The sequence below is a fragment of the Nicotiana tabacum genome, chromosome 4 (genome assembly GCF_000715075.1).
Source record: "Nicotiana tabacum cultivar K326 chromosome 4, ASM71507v2, whole genome shotgun sequence".
Classification (NCBI taxonomy): Eukaryota; Viridiplantae; Streptophyta; class Magnoliopsida; order Solanales; family Solanaceae; genus Nicotiana; species Nicotiana tabacum.
The window spans coordinates 7,468,552-7,483,506 of NC_134083.1; the positions used below are offsets into that span (position 1 = coordinate 7,468,552).

At 36.1% G+C, this 14,955-nt stretch overlaps 2 protein-coding genes across 3 annotated transcripts; one reads left to right on the top strand and one right to left on the bottom strand.

Annotated features, from left to right (window-relative positions):
- Positions 1 to 10,267: 10,267 nt before the first annotated feature.
- On the top strand, positions 10,268 to 11,559 carry LOC107797524 (uncharacterized). Its single transcript, XM_016620424.2, has 2 exons — positions 10,268 to 10,698; positions 11,003 to 11,559. Exons 1-2 carry the CDS (start codon positions 10,427 to 10,429, stop codon positions 11,280 to 11,282), a joined length of 552 nt encoding a protein of 183 aa, XP_016475910.1. The 5' UTR covers positions 10,268 to 10,426; the 3' UTR covers positions 11,283 to 11,559.
- Positions 11,560 to 11,715: 156 nt separating this feature from the next.
- LOC107797522 (uncharacterized) lies at positions 11,716 to 14,566 on the bottom strand. Of its 2 annotated transcripts, none has more exons than XM_016620422.2 (3): positions 14,336 to 14,566; positions 12,099 to 14,098; positions 11,716 to 11,985 (listed from the first exon to the last, which is right to left on the bottom strand). In XM_016620422.2, the coding sequence occupies exons 1-3, from the start codon at positions 14,418 to 14,420 to the stop codon at positions 11,899 to 11,901; spliced, it is 2,172 nt and encodes a 723-aa protein (XP_016475908.1). In that variant the 5' UTR covers positions 14,421 to 14,566; the 3' UTR covers positions 11,716 to 11,898. The 2 variants fall into 2 exon arrangements, with proteins under 2 accessions (XP_016475908.1, XP_016475907.1); XM_016620421.2 differs by having other exon boundaries at positions 11,716 to 11,988.
- Positions 14,567 to 14,955: the final 389 nt, after the last annotated feature.

The window sequence follows — 14,955 nt, forward strand, 5'->3', positions numbered from 1 at the left end:
CCATGAGTAGCTTCACGTCAGGTATTATGACTTGTACGTGTGGTCGGAATTCAAATTTGGAAAATTCGGAGTTGATTTTGGAGAGAAAATTCTAATTTCAGAATCTTTAAATTGGAGGAGTTGGCTAAGGGTTGATTTTTGAGTAAACGACCCCGAAATCGGGATTTGAAGGTTCCAACTGGTTCGTATGATGATTTTGAACTTGGGCGTATGTCCGGATCGAGTTTTGGATGACCTAGGAGCGTTTCGGGACATATCGTGGAAAGTTGGCATTTGGAAAAATTTCATAAATTTGGGTTGAAGTGCATTTCAATGTTATCGATGTCCGTTTGGGATTCCGAGTCTAGGAATAACTCTGTATGATGATTCTGGCCTTAGGACACGTTCGAAAGTAGATTTGGAGGTCCGTAGGTCATTTTGGGGTCATTTGGCGAAAGTTGGGAATTTAAAGGTTTTTTGGGAAAGTTTGATCGGGAGTGAACTTTTTGATATCGGGGTCGGATTTTGATTCCGGACATTGGAATAGGTCCGTAATGTCAAGTATGATTTGTGTGCAAAATTTGAGGTCAATCGGACGTGATTTGATAGGTTTCGGCATCGATTGTAGAAGTTTGAAGTTCTAAAGTTCATTAAGTTTGAATTAGATGGTGATTCGTATTTTAGCGTTGTTTGATATAATTTAAAGGTTCGACTAAGTTCGTATAATATTTTAGGACTTGTTGGCATGTTTGGTTGGGGTCCCGGGGGGCCGTGGGTGAGTTTCAGATGCTTAACGGATCAATTTTTGAACTAAGGGAATGCTGGGATTTTCTGGTTGCTGGTGCAATCGCACCTGCGGAAAAAGGGCCGCAAGTGCGATGCCGAAAAAGCGGCAAGGCAAGCGCAGATGCAGAGGTTGGCCAAAAGGCCTGGCGCCGCAGGCGCGGACACAAACGCGCAGGTGCACGAGCGCAGATGTGGGGACTGTTGGGCCGAGCTTGAGCCACACCTGCGATGGAATTTCCGCAGGTGCGGAGCCGCAGGAGCGGCTATTGGACCGCAGAAGCGAAAATCGTGGCTCGGCAGTGAGGTTTTTAATAAAATGGGGTTTGGCCATTTTCATTTCATTTCCTCCATGAAAGCCGATCTTACAGCAATTTTGGAGCACCATTTTCACTGTCAATAATGAGGTAAGTGATTTCTACCACTTGTTTGTTAAATATACGAATTTAAGCTTGTAAATTCATGAAAAATTGTAAAAATTTGGGATTTTGAAAAAAAACCTAGAAATTGGTATTTTTGGATTTTTACCACGAAATTGGACATGAAATTTAGAATAAATAATATAATCGAGTTCGTGGTGTTATGGGTAAAGATTATCTTCGAACCTTTTCGGAATCCGGGCACGTGGGCCCGAGTAGTTTTAGGTTTACACCATGCCTTGTTGATACCGTTATTTGATTATGTTTATTAATTTCCTTGAAAAGAGTTGAGATTTGAGTATGCTTATTAATTGCCTTGAAAAGAGTTGAAATTGAGGATTTCGATATTTGGAAGTTTCTATTTGAATTTCGTATCTTGAAAAGAATTGAGGAATATTATAATAACTTGAGAATTTATGTTCAACTGCGTCGTAACTATATTCCACGAGCGGGATAAATTTTTACTATTCTCATGGGGAGCGGGCCGTTCGCCTCGGCAAGTTAATAGATGCATCTATGGTTCGCGTCGTTCGACCCTCGGCAGTGCACAGTTTAAATATTGATGTTGGATCGGGCCGTACGACCTCGGCATGACTTGCGCATGATAACTCTTTGGAACTAATAATGCTTGACATTGCTTCATTGGCTTGAGATATACATTGTTAAATTATGAGAATAAAATTCGGGAATTTCTATTAATAAGAGGATTGTTTATTGTTTCCGGTTATTGAGTTCTCAGCTATATTATGAAAATCCATGCTTAATTATAACATCGGCATTTTATTGTTAGCCCATAGTAAGTGTCGGAGTCGACCTCTCGTCACCACTTCTTCGAGGTTAGATTGGATACTTACTGGGTACGCATTGATTTACGTACTCATACTACACTTGCTGCATATTTTTGTGTAGGTACATATATGTCTAGTAGTCTTGTGAGCGCAGAGGCACGGTTATTGCGGGGACTTAGGTGAGCTGCATCCCATGTTACGATCCGCATCCAGCAGAGCCTCCTTCAGAGTTGTTTATTTATTTTTCCTGTCTAATTTGTATTCCGGACATATGCTGTATTTTATTTTACTTCCTAGTTGATGCTCATGCACTTGTATGGGTTGTTCAGTATCGTAGTTGTGAAAATATTTTCACTTACTCTATAAATCTTATCTCTTATTATTTAATTGAAGGAAATTATGATTTCAACAATACTAAAATAAGTAATTAAGTTAATCAATTATTGTTGGCTTGCATGACAGCGGTGTTAGGCGCCATCACGACCTTTAATAGATTTTGGGGTGTGACAGTGAGAGAGAGTGTTGAAGAAAGAAAGAAAAACTGATGAGAGAGGCGGCAATGAATGTGAAAGAAAAGAGGAGAAAAGAAAAGAAAAGTATATAACTGAATCCCCTAATTTAAGGTACTAATAATGGATTGTATATAATTTGTAAATAATCCTTATTTAGTGTGGGTAATATACAAAACTAGGACAATTTTGGTAAATAAGTTTCAAATATTGTATAGGAAGAAAAAAATTCCATTATTGTTTTATTTATATATATTGGCTAAAAAAATAAAAGTGAATTCAATTAGTTGTTCGCGTAAAGATCCCTTTTTATTAGTGATTGCACTCTATCTTTCTAGGCCAAAGAAGAATCATATGACGACCCTTTATTGGGGGATTTACAGTTGTACCATATATTTGTGCCACCTTTTAACCTGTACCCTATTTTTAAAAATTGTTGATTTGGTAGCCAGCTGACAAAAAATCCGTAATAATATGATAATTACACCCCTAACAAAAGATATAAAACTGTCACGACCCAAAAAAAATTCTAAACTGTCGTGATGACGCTTATCTCAATACTAGGCAAGTCGACAACCTCCATAAACCACAATTTTTTTTAAGTTTGAAAACATAATATTTGAATTTCATAGAAAATCTCACAAATCACTGACATAAAATATATTCTCAAAACCCGGTGTCACTGAGTACATGAGCATCTAATATGAATACAAAGTCTGACTGATAAAATATTGTCTAAAAGTATAGAACAATACAATAACTGAAGGAAAGAGAGACAAGGTCAGCGGACGCCGAGCAGCTACCTTGATAGTCTCCAACTGGTAACACACTGAGGTCTAACATTCGCCATGTCCGGAAGTACCTGGATCTGCACACGAGGTGCAGAGTGTAGTATGAGTACAACCAACTGAATAAGTAACAAGACTAACCTCTGGACTAAAAGAAGTGACGAGCTCCGCAGGTACAATCCAGTACATAAATAATGATACAGAAATGTAGGCATGCTTTCAAGTTCAACAGTTAAACTCAGTACAAGCAAAATAGATCAATATTGCATGATATGCGGAATGTGACATCTCAGTGGAAAGGCCTCATGTACTACTGGTCACTAATCATTCGGTCATACATCGACTGACAGTCAGTCACTCAGTACCATATAAGGCCAATCCAGCCCTGGGGCCACATGTAAATGATACAGACAAGATCCATGTCCAGAAAAAATTCATCACAATATCAATAAATAAGGCAAGTCCATGCCCTGGGAAGTCCATCCCGAATATATATATAATCATCTACGCTTACTGGAAGTTTGTACAGACTCCGAAGGGGCTCCTTCAGCCCAAGCGTGATATAAAGCTGATATGGCCTGCTGCAGGCGAGAAGCCCCGATCCATATAATGAGAAAGCTTATAAGGCCTGCTGCAGGCAACAACCCCGTTGTATATAATAATAATATATATAAAGCCGATATGGCCTGCTATAGGCGGGCATCCCCAATCCCATAAATACCCTCACAATGGATAAACATGACTGAGTATGAAATATACATTTTTAAAATAATTAATTCAACAGTAACACGACCCTATGGGTCCCAAAATATCGGCACGTAGCCTAAACATGATCTTTAATAAGAGCCTCAATACAATTTCTATGGTGCACGTCCACACGCTCATCACCTATCATGCGTGTCATCTCCAAACAATTTATATAACACCAAATTCGGTGATTCATACCCTCAGAACCAAGTTTAAAAATGTTACTTACCTCAAACCGCGTAATTTCTTACTCCGCTATGCCCTTACCTCGTGAATTGATCTCCGAACGCCTAGAATCTAGTCACAATTAGTTTGATTCAATCAATTCAAATTATAGGAATTAATTCCATATAAAAATACTAATTTTCCAATAAAATCCGAAATTGCACTAAAAAATTGCCCACGCCTCAGAACCCGACAAAAATTACAAACTATGAACGCCAATCCAACCACGAGTCCACCCATACAAATTTCACCAAATTTCGACATCAACTCGGCCCTCAAATCTTCAATTAAAGTCTATAAACATTTCTATCATTTTCAACCCAATCTTTACCCATTTGAACTCAACAATATTTCCACAACCATATTGGGACGTGACTCTTATACCCAAGAATCATACTCTTAGTCACCCATCTTTACCCAAACTCGAAATTGAAGACTGGGGTTAGAAATTCTTACCTCGTTGAAGCCCTAGCAAGCTCCTTGTGAAATTTTCAAACCTTGAACAAGAATTGATGGACAAATGGCTAGGTCTTCACTTTCTCTCTCTAAGATGCTCTCACCTCTCTCTAAAATATCAAATGAAACCCTTCAAAATGACCCCTAATAATGTTTTATAAAAATGGGGTCGGGTTTATAAAACCTGAAAAATAAAGCCCCGATATGCGACCGCATAATGCTTCTGCGGCCCGCAAAATGGGTCGTAAAAAGGCCCTCCGGAACTGGGCAACATTGTTTCAGTCTGCGGTCAACCTTTTCAACTTAAGTTCTAAACCTTGGAACTAAGTGTTCCAAATCATTCCAAAACCTCACCAGACCCGAACTAATCACCCCGACAAGTCACATAACAACTGTAAAGCATAAACTGAGCAGTAAATGGGAGAACGGGGTTGTAATACTCAAAACGATCGACTGGGTCATTATAAAAACCTGCATCACACTTTAATCGCGTGATCTGCAACCTTTTTCGTGAAAAAAGATCTCCTCCTCTCCTCTCAGCAACTTTATCAAAAAATCAGAAACTTGTCCAGATTCATTTTCACAATCACACTTGCATGAAATTGTTTCACATTGAAGCTAAAACTTCATGCTAATGTAGCATGAAGTTGTTTCATGTTGAAGTTAAAGTTTCATGCTAATATAGCATGAAGTTGTTTTACATTGAAGCTAAAACTGCATGCTAATGCATGTTGCAGTTATTTATCCTACAGTCTACAGTTTTGTCATGAGTTTTATCCGAAACTTCAATCTAAACATGCTGAAGTTATTTAGTTCATTTGCTAAAACTTCAGACTAAACATGCTTAAGTTTTTTAGTTCATTTGCTAAAACTTCATACTAAACATGCTTAAGTTTTTTAGTTCATTTGATAAAATTTCACACTAAACATGCTTAAGTTTTTGTCTTGCAGTATGTAATTTTCTAATGAGTTTTTGCTAATGCATGCTGAAGTTATTTAGTTTATTTGCTAAAACTTCATACCAAAACATGCTGAAGTTTTGTCATGCAATCTACAGTTTTATCAGGAGTTTTATCCGAAACTTCAGTCTAAACAAGCTGAAATTTTTTAGTTCATTTGCTAAAACTTCAGACTAAACATGCTTAAGTTTTTGTCTTGCAGTATGTAATTCTCTAATTAGTTTTTTCTAATGCATGCTGAAGTTATTTAGTTTATTTGCCAAATTCATACCAAAACAAACTGAAATTTTGCCCTGCAGTCTACAGTTTTGTCAATAGTCTTTTATTAAAGAAGTGCAAAATTATCTTTTTAAAATATTTTTAATAAAAAACAATAGGTACGGATGCAAACGAAAAAATAAAACGGGTATAAGTTAAAAAGGAGCGACCAAATAGGGCGCCCCGTGCAATTTTTATCCCTTTATTCTGTAATAACCCACGGATCCCACGGTTGAACTAGAAAAGGTTTTTTTATTTGCTAAATCAGATACTTATATATTTAAAACAACTAAGTAACGTGAAAGTTATAGTTATTACAAACTTGGACTGTTCGAGTGGACAAGTCTCTGGAACAGTCGTTGTTGAAAGCGAGTAACACAAAGGAAGGGGGGATAAGTAGTGTAAGGGTTGCCACGGTTGCCTGCCATTAGAGGGGGTGAGGTTCAATCCATGCTTAGCCAAGACATCTGCGGTAGTATTTGCTTCACGGTAGATTTGCCTAAGTTCCATTTGACCCAGCTCAAGCATCAATGACCTGCAATCAGAAAGAATGTGTGAGTGGAGTTCATTTTCATGCTCGATCATGGTGCATAGTATCTGCGAATCAGTCTATATCTGAAGGTATGACAATTTTAATTCCTTAGCTAACTTTTAGGGTAGCTGGATCAAAGGCACAATCCGTGTTAAGTTTGTAAAAGTGTTCAGAAGGAGGGTGCCATTTGATATAAAGAGTGCCCGTGACAGTTGTAGGATATGAGCCACTGAGAGAAAGTGAAATTCTATAAGATGGTACATAATATTATTAACAGACACCTGATTGTGAAGGTTATTAAAAAGATTATGATTTCGTATTATCCAAATATGCCAAAGAATGAAGGGAATATTAACATCGCAGGACCTGAATGCCTTGGTAGCTAAAGGGGTTTTGAGTTTAAAGACATTGATCGTGAAGCCAATCGTTAAAGTTGGGACCAGTAGTGTTAACATCGAAGAAAGTCCACAATGGTTTGATGTTATCGCAGTCCCAAAACAAGTGTTTTATGATTTCCGGAGCAGAACGACATGATTAAGAATACGTAAAGAGTGAAGGTAAGTAGCGGTAGGAAGTCGATTTTGCAGCACTAACCATAGGAATATTTTAAGTTTATTGGGTATATGTAGTTTCCAAATCCAGGTGAGGGGGGCAGCATTCATCTCAGCAGATTGAAATTCGTGAAGATATAGTTGGTATGCCGATTTCGTGGAAAAAGTGCCGCTTTGATTGGGGAACCAGCAGAACGTATCGGGGCGTGATGAGTAAGGGTTGAAATACGTATTATGGATGAGGGTAGAGATAGTAGGAGGGAGGATAAAAGAAAGATTTTGAAATTGCCATTGATTATTCTATAAAAGGTGGGATAGTGTTAAGGTAGATTCAAATAGTTGTAAGAGGCCCTAGATAAGGTTTTGTTGTTACCGTAAGCAATTCCATACCAAAATGGGAGGAGAAACTAAGAATCATATAAGGGCGAATTCATAATTTAATTGTTAAGGTGTTTTTGGGTTAAAATTCAAGGGTCAAAACAGTGAGGCACAAAAGCCTTGAGATAGCCTAGAGGGGTCGGGCCAAAGCAGATAATACCTTGACCGTTGGACATGACCGTGACAAGTTGTTAACAATTTCAACATTCTAAGTTGGTGCTAATAATAGTATCTACTTCCCTATAGTTTTTAGCTATTTGTGGATTACACCGCAGTAATAAGAAAATAAGGTAAATCACCTCTAGTAGTCCTGGAAACCATGCGGATATCCCTTTGCCATGAATGAAAATGAATCTTTTGCTTGTATGTTAAGTATAAGTATATAAATGCATACTTATTTACGACTATTCGTGACGTAAGCGTTTTAGGCAATTGAATGTCTTAATATTTGAATTTGCCCAAAAATTAAGAACAGAGTTGAACGCTATTTGAAACGTGTAGTAACTTTTTAGGAAATTTCCAGATCATAACAAACTTTTCAATATTTATGAATAGAGTGAAAGAACAAGGAAAAGATTTCAAAGTAGGCTTCATATAACATTTTGGAAGTATTATATGATTGAAAAGTGTCATTTCTAGAAAAGTAGATATCATGTTGCCACAAGCCATACAAACAAAGTTGACTACACGTACAATTTGAACCAAGAGATTTGTAGCTTATCTTCTTTAGTTGATTTGATCAAATCTTTCTAGACTTCCACTAACAGTTCCAACTTCTCTTATTTTAAATCATAAATTTAAAAATTATTTAAACAAACTAAATATGATAAGCTATTCAAATATTTTCTGCTTCTAATAAACGCGTAAGTCAAATAAAGATGATATAGTTATTTTCATTTTATTTGCATTACGTGTCATAGGGAAACTAAGTTGGGGAAATATGTTTCTTTTTACTTAAAAAAATTACTTGAATAATATGAAAGTTTGGTTATAAAACAATCTGGTAGTTGTAGGGAGGCCGGGGAATGGAGAAACTTGTGGTACGAAGGTTTCTCTTATAATAGATTGCAATCTCAAATAATTGAGTAAATGAGTTTCGAATATCATATTATTATTTTAAAAAAAAAGATAAATAAAACAAAAATAAAAGGTGGTCTGAATTTGAGAAAAAGAATAAGTTTAAAAAGAAAAAGAAAGGTGCGTGCATTATGAGGTCGTTGTGAAGATTTGTTCAAATATTTTTGAATTGACCTCTTCCTCTTATCTGTATGTACTTTACATTAGATTAGATATAGACTTTTCTCTTCACTTTCTGTGGTATAGAAAATTTTAAATACCATAACCCAAAAATCAAAAGAAAAACGGAGATGTTAGGAAAAATGGTTGGAATATAGGATTCTTAAACAAAGCCCAAATTATTGACTTTTTCATTCGAGTAATGTTCCGTATTAGGAAACTAACGAGTATAGCTACTTTCATGCCTTCCCTATGTAAAGTAATGTTGACTCTCCCCTATTTTTTTCTTTTTTTAATTGAATTCTGCTTTTATATTGACTGCTAACTAACTTTGAATGTTTGATGATTTCAGAAATTTAAGTTTATCGCTTAAGTATGTTTCACGCGTGTTTTAGATTTTTCATTTTACTTTGCAATTCTAGAATTGCATCTTTTTTAGTTTATCCTAAATAAAATATTAAAATTCCCTTATTTCTTATAATTGAGAAATTTTCGAGAGAGAGAGTCACGTGCGATTGAAAATTTAAAAAATAATTGATTGTCATTCTAACTTCTATCCTTCTCCACTTAAATATCATATGAGAGAGATGACTGATACTTGCATGATTTTGAAAGCATCGCTTCAAGCCCTGCAACTTATTCGGAGAATAATGGATATGGATAGGGGCTGATCCAGCATAGCGGTACCCGTATTCATCTGAACCTAGTACGTTCAGCATGAAATATAAATTTATATGTAAAAACCATCTAAAAAGGAATAAATAACAGATATGGACTCATAACTTTAACAATATAATGAGTTCAATATTAAATTTTTTTGAAGTTGAACCAATAGAATTTAAATTCAGAATATAACGCTTTTGTCTGGAGGGTTTTTGAACATGTAACGTCGCCTAACTAACAGATTACACATTTTGCTCTTACCACCAGAGTAAAATCCAGAAAATAACAATTTATCATATATCTTTCCATTTAATGGTAGAAAATACCTAAGGAAAAAGTTTAATTATTGGTTTGTGGTTTTTTGAAAAGCAAAAGGATTTTTTGTGTGTGTGGGGGGGGGGGGGGAGGGTTTTGCCAAAAGATAAAGTCGGTAGGAAAAGTGGCACGCAAGAATACCCCTCATGTCTCCTAGTCAATGGTTTTATCTAGAACTTTTGTTTCTTATCATCAAAGAAAAAAAAGAATATACTTTTTTTAAAAAAAATATTTGTGGACTTAGCTGATGACTCGGATACTGATGGCTAATATTTCAATACTCACAGAGCTTATCCTCTTCAACTTAGTGCAATTCCAAAGTCAAGACATTCATTTGAAACCATACGACAAGATAATGTCGAATCTCAGGATAAGGCCTACCTATATTTCTACAGACACATTATATTCAATTCCTGAATTATTATCTTAATCTAGAGACCCTCTATTGTGACACTAGTGTTCCATTTTCTTGCCGTGTTACCTACTTAACTTTTCGACACGTGTAATCTTCTCATTTGCTAATCTTATTGTTTTACATGTGTCACTTATTTAGTTGGACTGTGATGAAAATTTCTGTGTTATTAGCTGTCATAGAGTCTCAAAAGTAAAAGTGAACTGTATCCACACATTATCTTTTTTCTGCATACTCACATATATAAATGCCTTCCTAGAATACACAAAAAATCCCATGTTTTCTTTTGCATGTGCCTTTAACAGATAGACACCAACGCTTTAGCCAACTCACAGATTATTATTATTATTATATTATTATTATCTCAACATTTTCTTGATCTGCTTCTTTAATTTCAAGAAATTATAAGGCAAACTTAGCTAGCAAACATGATGAAGAATCAAGATCAACAACATCATTTATGGATGATAGACGAAGGACATGAATTAGATAATGGTAAGATATACAACAACAGCCACTCAACTTCTTCATCCTCAATTTCATCATCCATTGGAGAATCATCAACAATTTCAAATGGATCAACGTGTTCATCTTCATTAGACACAACAGATGATGCATCTTCATCTCCCTCTTCTTGTTCACCTAATTCTGATGAAGCTTTATATGACTTATCATCTCTCATGGCACAATTACCTATCAAGTAAGTACTTTTATCGTTTTGCGTTATGTGAGCCGAATTTAAGGAAGAAATAATTGATTTTTGGCACATACAAAAGTAATCTTGGACCTTAAGTAGTTCATGTTATGTAAGTAAGGAGATGGTGAATCATTCGTTTTGGAACGGAATAATAAAAAAATAGTGTTTATGTAAAATTGAACAAAAGTAGTAACAACAGAAAAGAATCTCTTTTGATGAATTACAACTTAAAATGATTAATCTTGTTATCATGAGAAATGAAATTTGATGGTGGAATTCTTATACTTTTCATTTATGAATATTGCAGGAGGGGATTATCCAAGTTTTATCAAGGCAAATCACAGTCTTTTACATCTTTATCAAGAGTGACAAGTTTAGAGGATCTTGTTAAGAAAGAATCACCTTACAAAAGGAAAATGAAGTCTTGCAAAAGCTATGGAGCTGGATTGGATTCTTACAAGTCATATACTCTTCCTAAGCCAGCTATATTGAAGAAAGCCTCAAGATTTTCAGCATCTTGTACTAATGGAAAGGCAAGTTTTATCAGCAGGAGCAGACCCCCTCTAATTCCTCTGCATAGAACCTAGACTACTACTGTTACTGTAGTATCATATCAACTTGGGATATTAATCCCAACCCTCCTATCAAAACAAGTGATCAGAAAAATGAAAAAGAAATAAGAGGAGACTACTATTCAAGAGAGAGAGAGAGAGAGAGAGAGAGAGAGAGATCTAGTCTAGAGAGTAAGAGAGAGATGTTGTATACTTCAATTTTGTTTATGTTATTTCAGAAGTATATTTTTTGCCCTTGCAGTTCCTTGGAAACTGGAAAAGAATAATAATACTCTTATTGTTGCTTGTTTAATATTCATTCATTATCATTCCCAGAAAGAACTCATAAAAAGGACCTTTTTTGATATGCTTAAAATACTGTTTTGGAGGAAAACTTTAGAACTGCTAGTCTCGGTATATGCCTATTCTCTCTCTAGGCTGGAAAATATTTATGAATGAAGAGAAGTGATCAAGATAGTTGAATTTTCTATTGAAAGTTAAGAGATTCATCATTTCCTACAAGTTACAATTAGTTGCCATTGCACTTGATGCAGTACTACATCATTTGATCTGAAAGAAGACCATAGAATATGAAACAACAGAGATGCTGTTTCCACTACACTAACAACAAAAAAATCCTACAGTTATCCAGTCAAGGGGACATAGCAGCAATTCGGCTTGATCGCCTAACTGGGGTTGTCAACACCATCTTCTTGACCTCTTCTCCATCTTTCTCCACCTGCTTTTAGAAAGCAAACAGTTAAAGATTGTAGCTTTTATCCAAATATAAGAAAAGTCTCCATTAGAATTTGAACACTTAAGGGGAAAAAAAAGACTAAATGTTTAGCATACCTTTTTCTTGATGATCTTCTTTTCAGCTGTAAAGCTTCCATAAGATGCAGAATCTGTTTTAGAATGATCCACAACAGATGCTTTTCTGCCTTTAGTGTTGCTGTTCTCTTCTGCTTCAATTACACTGTTTTTCCTAACACAACTTCTAAGGGAGCTGCTGCTGACTTCTTCAAGTACCATTTCCCCTAGCAGTTCAACATTTGGAGCACTGATTTGACTAATCTCTTTTAATGCTTCTTTCTTTGGACCAAACAAAGATGAAGCTTGTGTAGTGGAGCCAATGGCAGGTGTTCTCTCAAGGTAAGAGTTTCTGTGATTTTCTGAGGGGTCATTCAGTGATTCATGCAAAGATGAAGCCTTTACAGAAGTTTCAGTTTTCCCCTTTAAGAGTTCTTCAGTAGTGCTAGCAATAACTGGAACATTTAGTATCCCAGTTTGAGGAGTTTCGATAGAAGCTCTTGGTTTCCTTGAAACATAGATGGTAACCAAAGATGCCACTAAAAGCACTGAAGCTGCAGAAACTCCAATGATAATAACTGTGTTGTTCAGTCCAATTTCTTCAACTTCAACTTTCTCAGACTCTATTTCAATGTCAAGATTGCTGGTTTCAGATTCGGTGTCAATTACTTCAGCTACTTTAAATTCTGTCTCAGATAATTCTTCATCTACAGCAATTTCCTCTGAGATTACCTCCACCTGCTCAACATTGTAAGCAGCTTCTGCTTGCTCAAATTTGTAACTTGACTGAGCAGCACACTGCACATTGGAAAAAGTACTTGAAATGACATCAAGCAATGGTTCAATTTCTTCCTCATTCACTTCATTGGAACTGGTAATTTCATCAGCAGCTTTTGACATGATTTCCTCATCTTGATTAGAGTCCTTCCCAAGAACTTGATCCCTCTGTAGCTGCTCATGAAAACATTCAGCTTCTTCCTCATCTGCCTCATTGGAACTAGTAACTTCACCAGCAGCTTTTGACATGGTTTCCTCCTCTTCACCACCATGTACACTCTGATCAGTAACATTAACCTCTGTGCTGTCTCGTTCAATATCAATATCTGCACTTGTTCCTCTCAGTTTCTCAGCTGTTTCTTCCATTTCAGCAGTTTCCACATTCAAGAAACCCACAACATCTTCAACAAATTCAACTGCCTTAAGTTCATGATAAGTCCCTCTTTGACTCAACTCCAGAAGGTTACTTTGAGAGTACTCTAGCTGCTCCATACGAACACTTCCCCTCCCATAAATTTCATGCAAAACAGCTTCAAAGATGTTCTTGCGAATCACATCGCCATTGTCAGAACTCACCATAGAGTTCATGGAAGATAAATTTGAGCCTGAAAGGAAGAAAACAACCAATAGAAGCAAAATTTTGAATAACCATTTCAGACCCCATTTTTCTTCCACAACTTCTTCCATTTCTTCACCATCCTCGTGAACACCATTATCCCCATCTTCTTCAGTTTCTGCCTCCAAATTACTATGTTTTTCTGGCAGATTTGAGGAATCATGAACTTGCTCCAATGACCCTTCATTATCATCAGATTCCTGAGAATCAATAGAATCGCCTTGTTTGATTTCTTGATTTGAATCAAGAATGATAGGACGACCCCTATTTGGCTTGTAACGTAGATACTTAGGCCTAGGGCCAAGGTAATTAGTGAGAGGGTCGTAAGGCTTATAGGATGAATCAACAACAAAGTTGTTTTCTTGATCATTATCAGATTCAGAGGCATAACTGTAGGAATTAGAAATAGGTAATTTCCCAGAACGATGATGAGAAGTTGAATTTAGGGAATTGGTTTTAGACCCAAGATTTGAGGCTTTGTTCCGAGGATGGCTTTCACAAGAGCTGGAAATTTCATTCCTTTCGGCCAAAATTTTCTTTCTAATTGGAACTGAAGCTTTAGAAGCTGCAGATATGGTAGGTGACATGAAAGTTTTAGTCAAGGATTTCTGAACAACCGGCTGATCATTTTCATTCGTTTCTCTCGACCCTAATAACAGAAATAAAAACACTATCAACAAAACAAAGACAATATGAGATAAATACAGCTACTATAAATTCGATGATTTCAAGCATTTCCTAGTAACTACATCACAATGAACATACAATGTTGGTGAGTGAATCAATCAAAGAAATTATTGCAAAAGAACTTAATTTTAGGGTTTCAAGAATTCAATATATGGTTGAACTTAGGGTAAATTTATATGATAAATGCGTAAGAACATACCAGAAAGCGAACGATCTGGAACAGCAGAAGGCTTATTAGGAGAGCTCAGCGATGGAGTTGCTTTCCGAGGAGTAATACCATCCATTTTCCTTCAAGATTGTCTGCGTTTCACTCAGAAAAATAAAAAATGAATTTCTCCTAATTTCAGAAATCACTCTTATCTTGCTTTCTTGAAAAGTTTTGGAATATATGAATAGCGACAGGTAGAGAAGGGAAATGAAGAAGATGACCGTTAGGAATACGTAGCATAAGGATTTTTAAATCTGAATTTCTGAAATATGACCGTTGGGGCATGTGGACGAGTTGCGCGGTTTCGTGTAACTTACGAAAATTCACAGGGCCCACCAGCTAAGGGAATAGCCTAGAGTTTTGGAGTTGGGCTCTAGCAGATTACAGTCTGGGCCAATATTTCCTTTTGGGCTTCAAGAAAACTCGTTAGGCTGATGCTTTAAGCAAATGTCCCCCCCCTTTTTTTTTCTTCAAAATTTAGACCATAGTACAACGTTTTCTCATAAAATTTTCAGTTTACTCAAAAACTATTTAGACCGTGGATTAAAAGGTTTAATTTTTTTTTAGAATAATTAACTTAAATAGCTGCCAACCCAATTGTTTAAACTAGA

What these genes read in the sequence shown, in the direction of transcription:
- LOC107797522 (XM_016620421.2), bottom strand. Translation starts at nt 14,420, where the DNA reads ATGGATGGTATTACTCCTCGGAAAGCAACTCCATCGCTGAGCTCTCCT. An exon ending in TCCAGATCGTTCGCTTTCTG is followed by an intron (nt 14,099 to 14,335) that starts GTATGTTCTTAC and finishes TTCTGTTATTAG; the next exon opens with GGTCGAGAGAAACGAATGAA. An exon ending in AGAAGATCATCAAGAAAAAG is followed by an intron (nt 11,989 to 12,098) that starts GTATGCTAAACA and finishes GCTTTCTAAAAG; the next exon opens with CAGGTGGAGAAAGATGGAGA.
- LOC107797524 (XM_016620424.2), top strand. Translation starts at nt 10,427, where the DNA reads ATGATGAAGAATCAAGATCAACAACATCATTTATGGATGATAGACGAA. An exon ending in ATGGCACAATTACCTATCAA is followed by an intron (nt 10,699 to 11,002) that starts GTAAGTACTTTT and finishes TGAATATTGCAG; the next exon opens with GAGGGGATTATCCAAGTTTT.